The sequence below is a fragment of the Aristolochia californica genome, unplaced genomic scaffold, assembly GCF_029961685.1.
Source record: "Aristolochia californica isolate CCGP_79_NKW_82.1479 unplaced genomic scaffold, dmAriCali1.0.hap1 SCAF_6, whole genome shotgun sequence".
Lineage (NCBI taxonomy): Eukaryota > Viridiplantae > Streptophyta > Magnoliopsida > Piperales > Aristolochiaceae > Aristolochia > Aristolochia californica.
Window position 1 is genome coordinate 39,150,869 of NW_027182257.1, and position 16,470 is coordinate 39,167,338.

Consider the following 16,470-nt stretch of genomic DNA (forward strand, 5'->3'; position numbering starts at 1 on the left):
GGAAGTAGCCGCAAACAGTGCCATTGAGTAGTAAAGAGTAAGAGGCCTATGAAATGCAACTTCGGATTCAAAATCTCCACTTGTCCCCAAAACCCACTTCGTTGAGGAGAGTCCAATTCACACGGTCAAAAGCTTTGTCTAGGTCAAGCTTGATGATGAAGCGTGGGAGGCCCTATTTGGAGAGGTGGTCTATAATCTCATGAGCAGCCGTGGATGATAGTGGGGAGGATAACCTTGAGGAGTCGGGCCAGGACACGAGCACCAGCAAGGAGCCAAGGGTTAGGCCATTGAGGAAGAAGGTCAGAGAGCTTTTCTCAAAGAAAGCAATGTTCCCGGTAACGGGTGGGCCCATAAATTTGAGTAAGGCTGGTACATCTATCCCATAATTTAATGCCGATAGAAAAAGTGCCAATGATAGGATCGGGAGGGTAGGCGGGGCAGTTGAGAGGGGTAATGAGGGGGGTGAATTGGAAGTGAGCTGGCGGGGGCTCCTGGTGGGGGCCTCCAAGTGGGAGAAAAGTAAGCCAAGTGGCGGGAGTGGAGGGAGGGCCTTGTTCTGAAAAAAAGTGGGGTGACAAGGGCCTATGGGTGTGTCAGGATGGGAGGATGGTCGGGAGTACCACCAGCACTCCTACCTCGACCTTGGCTACTTCAGCCTTGTCCTCGGGTACCACCACCATTACCTATGCTTTGAAAGTACATGGCAGAAGTCTCTGTGTATGATTGGTCACTCTGGATTTGTGATTGGAATACGAAGCATTGTTGCACAAATTCATCAAATGTGGGCTCGGTTGTTGAGTTAAGAATTTGCAACTTAGCAAATTCACAATATGGCTTCAGATTTGCAAAGCAAATTGCAGCTGCTAAGCTCTCTCTTTGCTGTTCTTGAACAACAAGGTCTGTGGAGTAAGGTTGAATGAGTTTGCATTCCTGTCGCAGCCCTCTGAAATGAATATTATTCATGTAGATTGTCTTCTTGTTAAGTATCAAAGATCAAGTAAAAGATATCATACAACTTCTGTAGGCTATCAGAACTAAGGTATAGCTTGGCACATATATCCCAAATAAGTTTTTCAGTCTCTAGGTGAACAACATTATTAGCAACATGTTCTTCCATACTATTAATCAACCAAGTGATGACCAAAGTATCTTCCTTGAGCTGTTTTTTGTAAGTAGCATATTTAATATTCACAGTAGGTGCAGGTTGAGTTTGTTTCTTAGCAAGGTCCTTAGTAATCGGGAACCTTTTTATAGACTGTGAGAAGGCCAAATAAATGGACAGACTTTTGATTGTGATAGTAGTAATTTTCAAAAAATCGTTTTTTCGAACATATTGGCTGTAATTTCTTCAGCCATAACTCAAATAAATAGTAGGAGTGATCAGGATAGCTGCTAAGAAAAAAGAACTCCAATTAGCAAGGATAATCCATCAATGTGAACAATGTATTATTGATTAGACAAAGGGCAGTAGAGATGTTTTAAAACCTATGATCGATCAATGATATGGAGGATGATCATCTCACTGAGCGTAGCTGAGGGGGCTTATGATTGATCATACAAAGTACAGTTAATTGGATTTAAAAATTATGTTCGATGAATTTGACAATGATTGATCAATCATACATAGAATGCGGCAAAAATAGCACTATTGATTTTCAGACTCCAAGAACTAAGATGATTAAGGATAGACTAGGAGGTGGGTTTCGATACTCATTAGGGAGTAGAAAAAACATATTTTTGCATATATAAGCAGCAACAATAGGTGGAATAGCTGAAAGTGTATGATCCCAACAAATCGATAAAATTCACACTTTTCAGTTTAGAGGTAGAACACGATTTGGGAGACAAGATGTAGGCTCGATTATGATAAAAAAGACTTCAATTTAGAAGAAGAGTACCGCAACAAAACAAACAACTTAGTTGGGATTGCATAGTAGACAAAAAAGAACCAGTTTATAGCTTCTTCAGTAATAGCAGGTTACAGTATTGAGTAGTAACAAAAAAATCCTAGAATCCTTGGTCTGATACCATGTACAATACTAGGATCTCTTGGCTATTTGGTTTAAGAGTATGTGTTTATGTAGTGAGAGGAGAGGAGAAGATGAGAAGGAGAGAAGAGAAGATGAAGAAGATGCAAGTAGATGGAGAACATGTGAAGGAGGAATTAGGGTAGGGTCTGCAGAAATCTACTCCTTGACCCCTCTCCTTATCTATTTATTATTCCTTTGATCCTTTCATAATTACAAGTGTGCCCCTCAATGAGGGCTGGAATGAAAAAAGGGAATACGACTTGAAATAAATTACATCTGTGCTCCTATTTATTTTCCAACAAAATTCATAGTTGATGACCTTATGTTTTTAAATAGGTAGAAGTGAATATGAAAATATTAGGCTTGAGTAAATGACTGTCTGATGTCTGGTTTTCTATTTGCTTGGTTTACTAATACCCTGATTTTGTATATTTATTTTCCTTGTATATTGGTTTTCCCTTGAGCTTGATAATTTTTTTGTTTCACTTCTAACAGGGTCCACTTATCAATCAAGCAGCAGTCGAAAAGGTCATAAAAACGGTTTACTTTTAAGAACTCATCCAATATTGGTCAAGACACGCTTGGTTGCTAAACAAAAAAAGCACTTTAAAATTTTAGTTGGGCTACCATCAGATCTTTCTAAGTGTTTTCCACGTCCACTACTGTGGATTTCCTGACATCTTTTGATCTCCCAAGTCAAGTTCAATAGATTGATATATCATCACTGTCTAACTAATCCAAGTAAAAATGTGCATTTTTCTAATGATTTACTTCTTATATTAACATTTTGCTAGTTTCTTGAACAGGTAGAGTCTTTAATCCAAGACGCAATTTCTAAGGTATGTTTTTTACTAGAAACTATAACACACTTCTATCTAGGAGCCAAATGTCTTTTTTTTTGTTGTGTTTTTTATGCTTTGTAATGAGATAGAATATCATTAAGAGGAGAAGATACAAACAACATAAAGGGGCTTAACTAAGTAATGCCCCCACCAACACAATCATCCTACATCAATGGGGTATGTATTATTCTCAGCAAGGTGATGAAGAGTAACTCCTTTCCTAGCCAAAGAATTAGCTATACAATTAGCACTATGCACAACATGCAATTACACTGTTGAAAAAATAGCATGGGTTTCTTGACTCTACTTTAAGGTTTGTTAATCTAGAATAAAATGCATTTATGTGCAGTCCGTGTTTGATTTATTGACTATATTAAACTGTGTTTGAAACATAATTGATTATGAGAGTTGAAGTTTTTGCTTTCTAAATAGTCCAGTAAAGTTGATGTAATTCTCTCTTATCTTGAAAAACTGTTCTTTTTGTCCTAGAAAATAACCACTACAAATTGGCTCTTTTCTGAGATGACATGTTGTTAAAAAATGGTGTTATAAAACTAGGCTCAGATTGGCTGGGGTTGACCTGGTCCCTTGTCCATGTCAGAAATACGTAGGACTTGGGATAAGGTCAAATACTGTCTGACCAACGAGGTTCATCAGTTCAACAGTGAGCCGCTGATACAGCCAGGTCAGCTAGGCATTGACTCATGCAGTGAAACTTCTTTTGCAGGGAATTTCAGGAGTGCCTTCTATACATTCCTCCTCTTTCATTTTTTATTTATTTTAAATTTACCACTTGATCTGGGTTCAATCTGACCTGGCCACCTTTTCTGATCAGTGAGAGGTCTGTTTTAATACCATTGGTTGGAAATATTGAAGCTTCAGAGTCCCGTGCTCTATAATTTTCTGGTACAAAACAAAAAGAGGAAGAGAAGAGTTTCTGCTTTAGAAGTTAAGAGAACAGGGAGAAGAGAGAATATGGAAGATGAGAGTCAGCCTTTTTGAACTGCTGTTTGATGGTGTTAGCCCCTGTACTGTCTGTCTGAATGTGCTGGATGGCTATGTTGCTTGGTAGTGGGGCAAAAAGATCTGCTAAAAGCTCTGAATTTTTTCTTCTTCATACCCACAATACTTGTTGGTGCTGCTCATACATTCTTGCTGACTGGTTTGCTCCCAATAGCATCATAGAGTGGAAGTTCTGCATGTCCACAGTAAATACTGCCTCAACCTGTTCATGAAACTGCCTAGTTATGCCTTTTCTAACTGGATACATGATTGAACAATCTCTCAAATTTGGCCTGGTATGGCTTCACCGTACTTGTTTAATAGCTTGAACTATGCAACATCAAAGTCTTTGTATTTGGTTAGGCTGAAGCAGACTCAGTGCAAGCACAAAGGTAAGCACAAAGGTCTCCTGGTCAAGACCTGTTCTCAAATGCAAATACCACTTGAACCATGGTATTGCCTCCATTTCAAGATGCCAACATTTTATAGTCATTCTCGGTCTGGAATCTGAAAAACTACTCCATTTTGTATGTGCAATTCATGAAATCTTTGTCTGTCATGAATTTTGGAAAGTCGAGCTAAATTCAGCCTAGGGAGCCTAGGTTGCACACTGCTCCCTGGTGCTGGTTTGGTTTCATGGTCTCTATGAGTTGTGTTTGGTGCAGGCCCTCTCTAGCTTTGCAGACTTTAGGCTGGCTTGTGGTGAGCCTCTTGGTGTCCTCATACTGGCTCATATCTCTTTTGTCTCGACTTGTCATCTTTTGATCTAACTTGGCACAACGGGTCCATGTTGGCCACATCATGTTCAACTTTCTAGCAATGTCAGCTTTAAACTTCTTTTCGCCAAGAGAGCTTGATTTGTTACTCTGATCTTTGCCAGTGTTGCTACAATCTTGTTACCTCTTTTGGTGAAGCCATTCATGCACGAAGTGAGGCCTTTCGTCTTTGAAATGACGACTTGAATGTCTTTGTCTTACTCCATCTGGTTGTGTCTAGTAGGCACCAAAGTAAGGTTCTGGTGGGTGCCTGATGTAGTCTTCTGCTAACTCATTGATCAGAAAGAAAGAGAGAGAAACAGGGTATAGAAAATCTTAGGTAGGTCTCTCCTAACCAGCGTTCTTCAAGAAACACAAAGAAACATCACCTTGCACTGATCTTCTTCTTGTGTCCTCTTCCGTAGCTTTGGACTGGCAGAGACATCCCTCAAATCGACCTACTTTAATACTAATTTGTTATCGATGTGGCTTTGGAAACAAATTTCCAGATTCAGGGTTAAGTAAGTTGGCATCAAAGAGGAAGATAGGAAGAGAAAAAGAGAGAATAAGAGAAAGAGTTGGATGAGAGAGAAAGGTAGTTCTTGGAACAAAAACGTAGGAAACAGAATGAGACTAATTTTTGGGTCTCAGAGTCTTAGTTTCCCTTTAGACATGTGCTTATTTTATAGTTTTAGAGGAGTTTTATAGCCTGGTGCATTCCACATGTTTTGGACACGGCTTCCCCAAGATATTCCCAAAATATTCGGAAACCTTCTTATCTTCCTGAACTACCCCTGTCAACCTTAATTATCCAAAATACTCTAGGAAAATATAGCTATCACATGAAAATGCTATCAGTTTCACTCTAGCAAGACTGTTCAAAGTAACACCCATTCAAGCCATTGAATTAACCATTCCACTCGCACTTCTAACAGCATGAGATCACTCCAGCTTCATTTAGAATGTGCAACGGAATCTACATTTTATTATGTTTTTGTCCTCTTTTGTGAATAGGTCATGCTTATGTCTCTTTTGGAGTTCAACGAAATTTGAAGCCCTTGTTTGAAAAAAAATCATATTATGTTACTGTCTTTAGTTTTTGCTCAGTTTTTATAATAATATTCACTGTCTATATGAAGGGAGCAAAAGTCACACTTGGAGGTAAGAAGCACAATCTTGGAATGTCATTTTTTGAGCCAACAGTACTTACTGATGTTGACAATGAGATGCGAATATCGAGGTAATGTAGTTATCTTATTTACATGGTGTCAAATACTTGTGCGATTAACCATGCTAAAGTTATCCACTTTCTTGTCATTCTTGTGAGTAAAAACCAATGATATTGTTTCAACTGTCACTGAAATTTTCAGCTGGGGGAACCCGATTGAAATGGAATACCTTTCTGGCTTATCTGTTAGCTGCTAAAAATATCCACTTTCTGTAGCTGAAATTTTCACGTGTGGAAACCTGATTGAAATGAAATACCCTTCTGGCTTATCTGTTAGCTACTAAAATTATCCACGTTTTTGTCATTCTTTAAGAGTAAAAACCATATTGTTTCAACTGTCACTGAAAATATTCAGCTGTGGAAACTGCTGGTAATTTCCCTGATTGAAACGGACTACCTTCTGGCTTATCTTTTAGCTCTCACAGTTAATAATTATTGGCCAACTAACAGTTGATCTTACTGAATTTTAATTGGTAAAAAAATGCGAAAATATTGTTAATGTGATAACTGATATATTTTAAAAGTCTTGAGTGAATAATGCTCTTGGGCTGCTCAAGTATCACAGAGATTTCAGACATGCATGTTGGCCATACTCCAACATAATAAGAGGTATTTCAGATGAATTTTTCAATGGCCAAGGAATAAAAAAAGGAAGAAATGAGGGATATACAGCCATAGGAAATGATCAATATATCCTTTACATGTATTTCAATTGTTAGTGTGAAGAAATAAGGAATAGAGGATTAAGAGAAGAGAGAGAGAAGAAAAAAGGAAGAAGAAGGTGCTGGAAGAGAGCCAGTGAGAAGCTCTCGTTGTGGTTCTGAAATTGACCCCTAATGCTTCTTATTAACTTAACTGAGTTTGAGGTACAATGACACAATTACCCCTCTTACACTTAACTACTTATAACTACCTATCTATACCTCTAAACAACATAAAAATTGGACCATAGAGACATCTTATCCTGCTGAACAAGTTAGTACTCTCACTGAGATATATAGACTATGCAAAAAGACCAAACTGCCCCTTATACTACTTTCTAACAGTTAGGTTAAGATGTGCTTTAGCACTAGATCGGACCACAACATTTTGGTTTTTTACTATTCCAACTGACCAAGTTATCTCCTAAGAAAACACAATACCCAAAGGTTACTTCTTGTCCAGTTTGGACCCAGCATAATTAGCATCAGAGAAAGCTTCTATCATCATTTGGTTATTAGGTCTAAATAAAAGATCCTTTCCTGGTGCTTCTCTGCCACTTCCGATAAGTCCTTGCTCCAAAGTCAGATTGCTGGCCTTGATTTGATTGAGGAGCAAAGGTGCCTTTCTTACTCGAATTCTCTCATCGTGCTGACCTTCAGAATAAATTTCAGTCTATTATTCACACCAAGTGGCTGCAATGGAAGCAATGAGCCCGATTTAAGTAGCTAGCCAAGGGTAATGCCAACATGAAGTTCTTTCATGCCATTGCCTCGGCTCGTTGGAGGACTAACCGAGTTACTTCTATGTCTATTGACAGCGAGGTTACCTTGGATAGGGCCTCCATTACTGATTCTTTCCTTAAAATTTTAAACAAATTTGTACATGGAAGAATGTAGTCACTGCTCTCAACTCTCACATCTCCAGTTCTCCTCGATCTCCCTCGTGTTGGCTGCCTTCCTTGAGCTTCCCTTAGATCTTGAAATTGAGGAAGCCGCTATGGGTCTCCCCCATGATAGGGCTCGGGGCCCTAGGCCTCGATGGTTTCTATGGTGAGTTCGATGGATCATGTTGGCCTACTTTGAAGTTGGATATCCTCTCCATGCTCCGCAACTTCTATGACCGGGGCATCACCTTCAAGAGCATTGGTGCCTCTCTCATTGCTCTAATACTGAAGAAAGTTGAGCATCCGCGTGACTTCAGACCAATTAGTCTTGTTTCTAGCCCTTACAAAATAATTGCTCGCGTCCTGGCAGCTCAAGGTTATTCTACCCACTATTATCCATAGAGGTCAGAGTGCTTTCTCAACAGTAAAGATATTCTAGACTCTGCCATGGCGGCTCATGAGATTATTGATCACCTCTCCAAACTGGGTCTCCCCTGCTTCGTCCTCAAGTTGATCTTGAAAAAGCTTTCGACTGTGTAAATTGGACTCTTCTTGACAATGTCATGCGGCGTATGGGCTTTGGGGACAGGTGGAGATTTTGGATTCGAAGTTGCATTTCGCCGGCCTCTTACTCCTTGGTCCTCAACGACACAGTCTGTGGCTACTTCCAAGGCTCCTGTGGCATTCGGCAAGGAGATCCCTTCTCCCCGCTACTCTTCAATATTATTGCCGAGTATCTGTCCTCCATTTTCTTCTAAGCCCATAGCCTTGGTTGGCTTGATGCCATATTGGATCAGGTGCTCCTTGTCCACCTTCCTGCCTTGGCGCCATTGACAAATTTATCTTGATATTATGGATCTTGTACCCAATCCCTTGTACCTGGTCCCATGTTTTCAGATCAGCCAATTCGGCTACAAATTCTTGTGCAAAATTGGGTCCCTCCCTTCAATCCCTTGTTGTAAGGGGATTCCTCCCTCTTATGTATTTTCATCTTTCTTGAAATAAAATCATCACTATTTCAAAAAAAGGTTAAGATGTGCTTTTGTGTCCCGTCTATAGTTTAAGACATCCTTTGTTATTAGACTTTTATCCCTAGTGGGAAAACTATTTGAATCTCTAGAAATTATTGTTAATTGCAATTTTTGTGGGCACTTGGAAGGAATGCAATACAAGACCGTTTGAGGGGAAATTTAGTCGAATAGAGATAATTATGAAAAGATCTTGTGTCAAATTTTGCAAAGCAAGGAGCCTTCCTCCAATCCCTTGTTGTAAAGGGTGCCTCCCTAGTTTGTTTGTTTGTTCTCTTTGCTTAATAAAATTATCATTTCTTCAAAAAAAATAAAATGATTTGGCTTAGGGAACTATAGAGTCAAGTCATTAATTGGATGTCTAAAAATATATTACCTCCTTCGCGTTCTTGGTGTTCTTACCAATATAGGGGGAGATTGTGGATATTTTGTTGATCTTGACCATCTCAAGGCTCATGTTCTGCATTGCACTATTGATCTTGCTGATTCCTTGGCTAGGTGGGGAGTTTTTGTACAACATCTTTTTATGGGGGTTTCTTCTCCATTGGATTAATTATCATGGTTTTCTTGTTGTTTTCCATTAAGAAGTAGGTAGCATACACAGAGGTAGGCTGAAGAAAGAACCAATCTTTTACAGAATTACAAGAAACTAGAACTGGAAAAGCTAACAAACTAAACATACATCAAGCTGGATTGATATCCCACAACAAGACAGTAAGAAAATGCTTTGATGAGCCAAACAAATCATCTATGCTATTTGTGCTGCGCAATGTGTGAGTCCACTCAACCTGAATATTTCAAATGAAGAAACCGCCAAGGAGGAACTATGCTAGAGAAGAAAGTCACCATGGAGTCCCCCTTGACCACAAGGGGATGAAAATTGATGTAGTACATGGCTTAGTTGTGGAAGAAGAATGTCATCCAGCACTTGAAGCTATACAAATGAAGGACGAAGAATAGGAAAGAAGAATACTCAAATACAGCTATTTCTATTTTTGGAAATTGCTGTTTTAGGAAAGTACTCTTATCTCGCTAATTTCTATAAAGGGAAAGTCAACATGTTTCCACTTTAAATAGGTTCCTAGTTTGCCTACACTCCTAATTAAGTAGTTCTTTGGAAAAGTGTTTTGTTAGTAATTTCCTTTATAGTCAATTGAGGAAAGTCATAAAGTTAGTAAGTCCATTATTAGTAGTTTCGATCTCAGTGAGTTGCTGGAATTCTTTCCCAGCAACTAATTTCAACATAGAAAGTCATTATTCCTATTGTAATTAGGATATCTACCCTTTGGCAAGTCTTTAGATCTTTTAGAGTTTATAAATTGGTGATCTGCTGTCACTTTGAACGAGTTTTGAAGATTAAAATAAGGGTTTTTTTCTTTTCTTTTGGGGTTGCTGGAGAACCGTTACTTCTCTTTCTTTTTGTTAAGATTAGTTTCTTAGTATATTTTTTCTTGTGCTAACTACTGCTAGTTACAAAACAACACCTGAAAATTCAAGTTCTTTTCATGGAACTTGAAAACTAGTAATTTGCTAGAGTTAAGAAGATATAGGTTGGGTTGCCCATATTCCAGCCTTTTATATCAACTTTATTTCTGTAATTTGGTTGCATTAGAAATACTGGCACAAGAGTTGCAAACCATGTAGTGGGGCATAAATTTTTGCATAAGATGAATCACACTAATGATACGGTGTGGAGTTACACTTGAATTATTTAGTCATGAATGGTTCCAGATGACTCCTCACCAAGAATTCTAGAATCAGAAGATGCAGCTATATCCTTCGAGTGCATTCTCATGACTGAGCTAGGTAAATGTTCTAGAGAGGAATATTTGCAGATTCAAGAATGAGTGTCTGAGATATACCTCTCAAAGTTGTTTTATTCTTTTCTATTCAATGAACCCAAATGATAGCATCAAAGGACGCTGTCCCCGGGACTTTAAGATCTGACAACGACCTTTTCAAAAACTGAACCATTAAGTTTGGCAAAAGCAGTGGAAAAAAAACCTAAAAATATGGTCGTTTGATCTGCAACATCAAGCCAACGGTGCCTAGCAAGTTGATCTGTTGTAAGAAGTTAGTGGCACACCAGAAATGCTTAACCTGAGGAATGACTTTTGTACTCCATACTAAAATTGAAGCAATATGATACTGAATATTGTTGAATAAAAGAATGGCATAGAAAGATTAAACTATAAAAGTCCCTGAGGGACTAAATTTGACATCAATTCATCACTGCCACTACACCATACGAAGTTACTGTAAAAGAGAAATTAAGTTCCCCTTTCACTTCACGGGCTTTGTCATTGTGATGTCTTCTTCTAAAATTAATATTTGGAGCACCCATCAAATGATTGGGAAATGATCCTGGGCCACAATAAAAAGTAGATACAAACAATGGATAAAGAAGAATCTTTTGTTCACTGTTCAAGCCAAAATTGAACACTGTCTCCACCTTGTAATCTAAAACACTGAGTTCTTTAGCTGGATTATGGATTTCCAAAGACTAGAGGCATATGGAAGAACAACATCCTGGGGCAACCAAGAGTCAAGAAGGTAGTTATACTTAAATTCAAATAAGTTGCTTTCATGAAACATTACTCTCAGTTCCAGACCGTCACAACTATTTGGCCATGAGACCTTTATTCATTAGAGTAACTGGTTGGATACCTGATTTAGCTTGATGCCGAGGCACGTGAACTTCATCCCACCTAATCAAGTAATATCTAAAGTGCTCTTACGACCCTCTTCATAACATTGACGTATTATGAGTTCAATCCTAGATGAAATAGAAAATGGACATTGAACAATGAACATGAAATATCATTCCTCACTTTTCTTAAAGAAAGATCTTATAGGTTGTGGAATTTGTGCCATAAAAAAACTAGCAATTGCTCTTGCTTGGTTTCAGATATTTATGCATCTTTATGTCTTGATTCTATTTATATCTGCAGGGAAGAGGCATTTGGACCTGTTGCTCCATTGCTGCGTTTTAAGACCGAGGAAGACGCTATATGCATTGCTAATGACACCAATGCAGGTTCTGTTTACAGACTCATGCCAAAATATTGTATAATTTGATGTAATAAACTATATCTTAATCCATTTGTATTTATGCATATTTTAAAAAAAACAGAAGCATATCTAAATCCTTCTCTTTGTTAACTTAATTTTTGTATACTTCAGTCTATTTAATTTGATAAAAGGCAGTTATATTCTTCTTTCTCACAAGGATTAGAGGTTCTCTTTGATAATTTTTACACTGCTGCTATGATAAGGATCATCATGAAGATTATCATAGCTTTATTCTAACTAGGTTGTCCCATTTCATGCTTTATGTCAAATATTAATCGCTAACTATTATCTTGTTTGTGTGGACAAAGCAGTATAACTATTGTGGAATGATCATTTTTATTTCATATACAGGTCTAGCTGCTTATATATTCACAACAAATATCGGACGCTCTTGGCGTGTGATGGAAGCACTTGAGTATGGTCTAGTGGGTGTTAATGAAGGACTAATCTCTTCAGAGGTGACTAGATTCCAGAACATATATTTGACATTGATAATAGTCAAGAAAGAAGGGTTCCAAATGATTTGTGATGTTTTCTTCTTGTTGTAGGTTGCTCCATTTGGAGGGGTGAAACAATCTGGTCTTGGTCGAGAAGGTTCTAAATATGGAATGGATGAGTATTTGGAAGTAAGTCGTGTGAATCTTTTTTTTTTATTGAACAAAATGAAAAAAATATTATACCATGGAGCCAAAAGAACAAAAGATTCTATGGAATGGGGAATCAAATGTGACTTTCCATGTTCTGTACTTAATATGCATGCAGACGATTTCTTTAGAAAGCTCCACATCAGGATTTACTGTGGCCTGTAGAGTTTGAAAAACCAGAATTGGAAGCTAGCGTCAAAATAGAGGAGCATCATGAGCTCTCATCAATTCATTAAGTTTTTGAGATTAGGGCAGAAAATGACCCTTCTTAACTTAATACATATTTACCTTATGTAGTACTAAAATACCCTGTTTTTGAGAAAGGAGAAATTTTAAAACAGAACCACAATCACATTAACGACATAAATTTCCCTATTTGAGGAAGACATAATAAAATAATTTAATTCCAAAATTACCCCTGATCTTGTGCCTCTTGATGCTCCCCTTTAAGCTGATGCATATATATCAAATAGATCCAGTTTGTGACATAAAAAAACACTTTCTTTGGAAGAGTTTTAGTAAACAAATCACTAAGTTGATCAAAAGATTGCACACAAGGTTTAGCAGTGTTTATAGAGATGGTAGCGGGGTCGGGGGGGGGGGGGGTGGTTTATGGGGAACCCACTCTACCTCGCCCCACCCCGCTGAATGAGGGGACAAGGTGAAAGCCATATCTTCGTGAGAGTTCCCATTCCTCGCTCTTTGAAAACCCCTGTGTAAATATTTACCTTTTAAATCTTTTTGAAAACTCAAAACGGTAACGGATTAAAGAATTAGACACCATTTTTTTAGTGAAGATGGTTTTTTTTTTCTTTTTTTGTAATATGCATGGAATGGACCATGGAGATGAGGTTAAAAAATCAATCCCATCTTGAGGATGGGGCAAGGCCCACGGCTAAGTGACTGTGAGGTGGGGGGGATGGGGTTGATTCCCCATGGGGTGCGCTGTGTCATTTTGAGGTGAGCTTGGGTTTTCTAAAACCTGCCTTGTTGTCATCCCTATTTTCCTCCTCATAACTGATCAATCATGTGAGAATCCACTTTTATGTGATTTGTTTGTTCATGAGAAACTAGATTACCAGCTATAAAATATAGATTGATTATTATAAAACATCTTTATAGGCTTATGAATTCACAAACCATAGTTTGATAACTATATCCAATTGTTGACGTGGCTTATAATTCAGTCCTCTTCTTGGTGCATCTTTAAGATCAAAATTCTCAGTATTGCCTCATAATGGACACGTCTAGGGTCCTCTTCCCTCCCTCCCTTGTTAGGTGTTGTGAAACTTAATTTTGATGGTTGTGCCTTCGGAAATCCCAGCCTTGCGGGCATAGGGGGTGTGCTTCATACTTTGGCCTTATTGGTTATGCTGACTTTACTTCTATTGAACTTCTGACTAAGTGTTAGGGGTTATCATTTTTTCAGTCTACCTTGTGGGCCAGTTTTGAGTTGAAGGTTGAAAAAAAAATGAAAAATTGAAGAAGAAAGAAGATAGAAGACGGAAGAAGAGATAGAGGAGGGGAGAGTATGTTTTGAGAAAGCATGAGAGTTGGAGAAAAGTCGGCCCTCCTCTTTCTTTTATTCATTGCTTTAAGTCATTTGTAATCAGATTACCCCCCTCATTACTTAAAATGACATAACTATATAACTAGACATTAGAATGACGTGTAATTTGAATCACAGACTCCGAAAAAATTTCTAATCTCATTAACCAGATTAATACAGACGTGTAAAATAACAAAAATGCTCTTACTTTGTTGAATTAGGATCCTATGATTAGAACCTCGAGTAAAGTAAGAGAAGGTGTGGAAAAGAAAAGAAGAAGAGGAGAGAAGAGAGAAAGGGAGAGAGAGAGAGCCTTTAGGCTAAGCGAGAGCTTGGACGAATTAAGAGAAGGGGAGAGAGCTTGAATCTCTACCCCAAACCAAGGGCCTCTATTTATAGTTTTTGAGAGGATGTTACGATGTCCATAATGTCCTTAGGGCTACAAGTTTTACATAAGAAAAGACATAAGTAGACATGTTCCTCCTTGACTAATTACATCCTTGTGCCATCTTTATGAGAAGTCTTCTTATTTACCATGATGCCACCTCTCTTGGATGTGTGGGCCTTCTCCTTGGATGTGTGGGCCTTCCTTGGTTGTGTGGGCTTCAACCCATCTTCCAACATACTTGATATTTAAAACTCCCCCTCAAGTTGGAGCAATTATGTCTAGAAGCCCTAGCTTTTTGCAAAAAATATTGAACTCAAGCTTACCCAAAGATATCACCAAGTTGGTTCCCTGATCGAACATATGGAGTAACAACTTCTTTCTTCATCATTGCATCTCGAACGAAGTGGCGGTCAATTGGTGTATGTTTAGTTTGTTCATGAAATACTGGATTGTTTGTAATGAAAATAGTTGCCTGATTATCATAGTCCATAGTCATGGGTCTTGTGACGTGTAGGTTCAACTCTTGGAGAACAGATTTGATCGACATCAATTCACTTATTGTGTAGGCCATTGCTCCGTATCTGGCTTTCACACTTGAGTGAACTTTTACATTTTTCTTCGTACTCTTATAACTAAATTTTCGCTTACAAACACACAATACACAATGGTAGACGTTCTATCACGTTCGAACCCTGCATAATAATGACGATGGGGTTCAAAGAGTAACCCTTTTAAATATTTCAAAATCCTTTTGAGCTACTTCCATACGTACTTTACTGGACAATCCTTGAACTAACTCACCACACTCATAGCAACTAGTATATCAGTATGTATGATAGTAGCATAAATCAACTTACCAACAAATCTCCTATTCATTGTTTTATCTTTAAGTTCCACTTCCCTCATTGTGAAGATCATTATCAACTCCCATTGGTGTCTCAAAAGGTTTAGTCATAGTAATCCATACTCCTGTAGCATATTACTAATATGTTTCTTTTGGGTAAAACAACTTCAGCCTTACTCCGAGCAACTTCTATCCCAAGGAAAATCTAAGAGAATCAAGTTTCTTGAAAGCATATTTTGAGATCAGCTAATCATTTTGCAGATGGATAAAGCTAATGAGCCCCAATCTTATTTCTCTCGCCAAGGCCATACTCTCTAAGTCTTTTACTAAAATGATGTCTGCTTTTAGGGTTATATGCCTTTTTATCAAGGCTTAGGATGTGTTTGGATCATTTGTCGGCTATTTTCTATTTTCAATTGAACAGTTTTCCTTGTTTTGAAAGTAGGAGTTTTTTGCTTTTCTAATTTCTATAGTATTTGCCAAAGAGTAAAAAAGAAAGAAAAAAAAATATGGAATATATTTTAACATTGACACAGGATCCTTTTTAAAATAATTACCAACTGATAATGAACATCAGGAAAGTTTTTTGCAGAACCATGAAGTTTTTCCACCCTTATCTTGTCTAGTATATCGTTTTATGAGTTGTATATTAATTTGCCTTCTCACTGCTGCAGCTAAAGTATGTGTGCTTGGGAAACATGAAAGGTGAATAAGATGATGAATGCTAAATGTTTATAGAATGTGTCTTCATGGGTGACTAGAACCTTGGTTTCATGCAAGGACACAGGTGAGAATCCACATGCCAGTTTTAAATTTTTTTATATTGTATATATAATTTTGATTAGTTTGCTATATGATAAGGGAAGATTCTATTAGATTATATAGGTGGTCATTGCATAGGATTGTTGTGTAAAAGAGGAATCAAGAGAGAAAAGAATAATAAAGAGGAAAAGAGAAGATTAGCTTTGCTCAAACTTAGGTTAGGGTATAATTTGCCCCCTTTCTCTATTTTATTAAGTTACCTAAGTAATACCATTGATGTGACCAAAATATGTTTCATTTGGACGTCAGTTAAGATACATGTAAGCGATTTGATAATTTTACTCAATCAAAAAAAAAAAAAAAAAAAGGCTAGTGCTCGACCTCCCTTTCAAGCTTGAAAATATAACTCAAACAATGCTTTCTTTTTATATTAAAAATATTTTTTTTCCTAGCAAGAGCCATAGTAAAAATTTCACCTAGCTGATATTTGAACTTCACATGGGAAGTGGATATTTTTCCTAGTAATTGGAAATTTTTGGGGCATCTGGAAGGAAAGTTGTGTTTAGAACGATCTTGCATCATATTCTTGGTTTTTTTTTAGTAAAATTTTAGAGTTGATCAGGTAAAAAATAAATTAAAATTCATCGTTTGGTCATCATCAGCTCCACTATCATCAATTGGGGTGTAAACGATATACGGATGAAACAGACTAAGGTTATTCCTCATACCATTTGATTATCA

At 37.6% G+C, this 16,470-nt stretch overlaps 1 protein-coding gene across 3 annotated transcripts in view; it reads left to right on the plus strand.

Annotated features, from left to right (window-relative positions):
• LOC137934721 (succinate-semialdehyde dehydrogenase, mitochondrial) overlaps nt 1–16,470 on the plus strand; it is a 44,642-nt gene that overhangs the window by 26,272 nt on the left and 1,900 nt on the right. For all 3 annotated transcript variants that reach the window (XM_068779223.1, XM_068779225.1, XM_068779224.1), the window contains exons 14-20: nt 2,526–2,558; nt 2,837–2,869; nt 5,769–5,869; nt 11,422–11,507; nt 11,894–12,000; nt 12,091–12,168; nt 15,642–15,754. In XM_068779223.1, coding sequence (XP_068635324.1) covers nt 2,526–2,558; nt 2,837–2,869; nt 5,769–5,869; nt 11,422–11,507; nt 11,894–12,000; nt 12,091–12,168; nt 15,642–15,680 — 477 coding nt within the window. In that variant the 3' untranslated portion in view covers nt 15,681–15,754. The remainder of the gene's footprint in view (nt 1–2,525; nt 2,559–2,836; nt 2,870–5,768; nt 5,870–11,421; nt 11,508–11,893; nt 12,001–12,090; nt 12,169–15,641; nt 15,755–16,470) is intronic.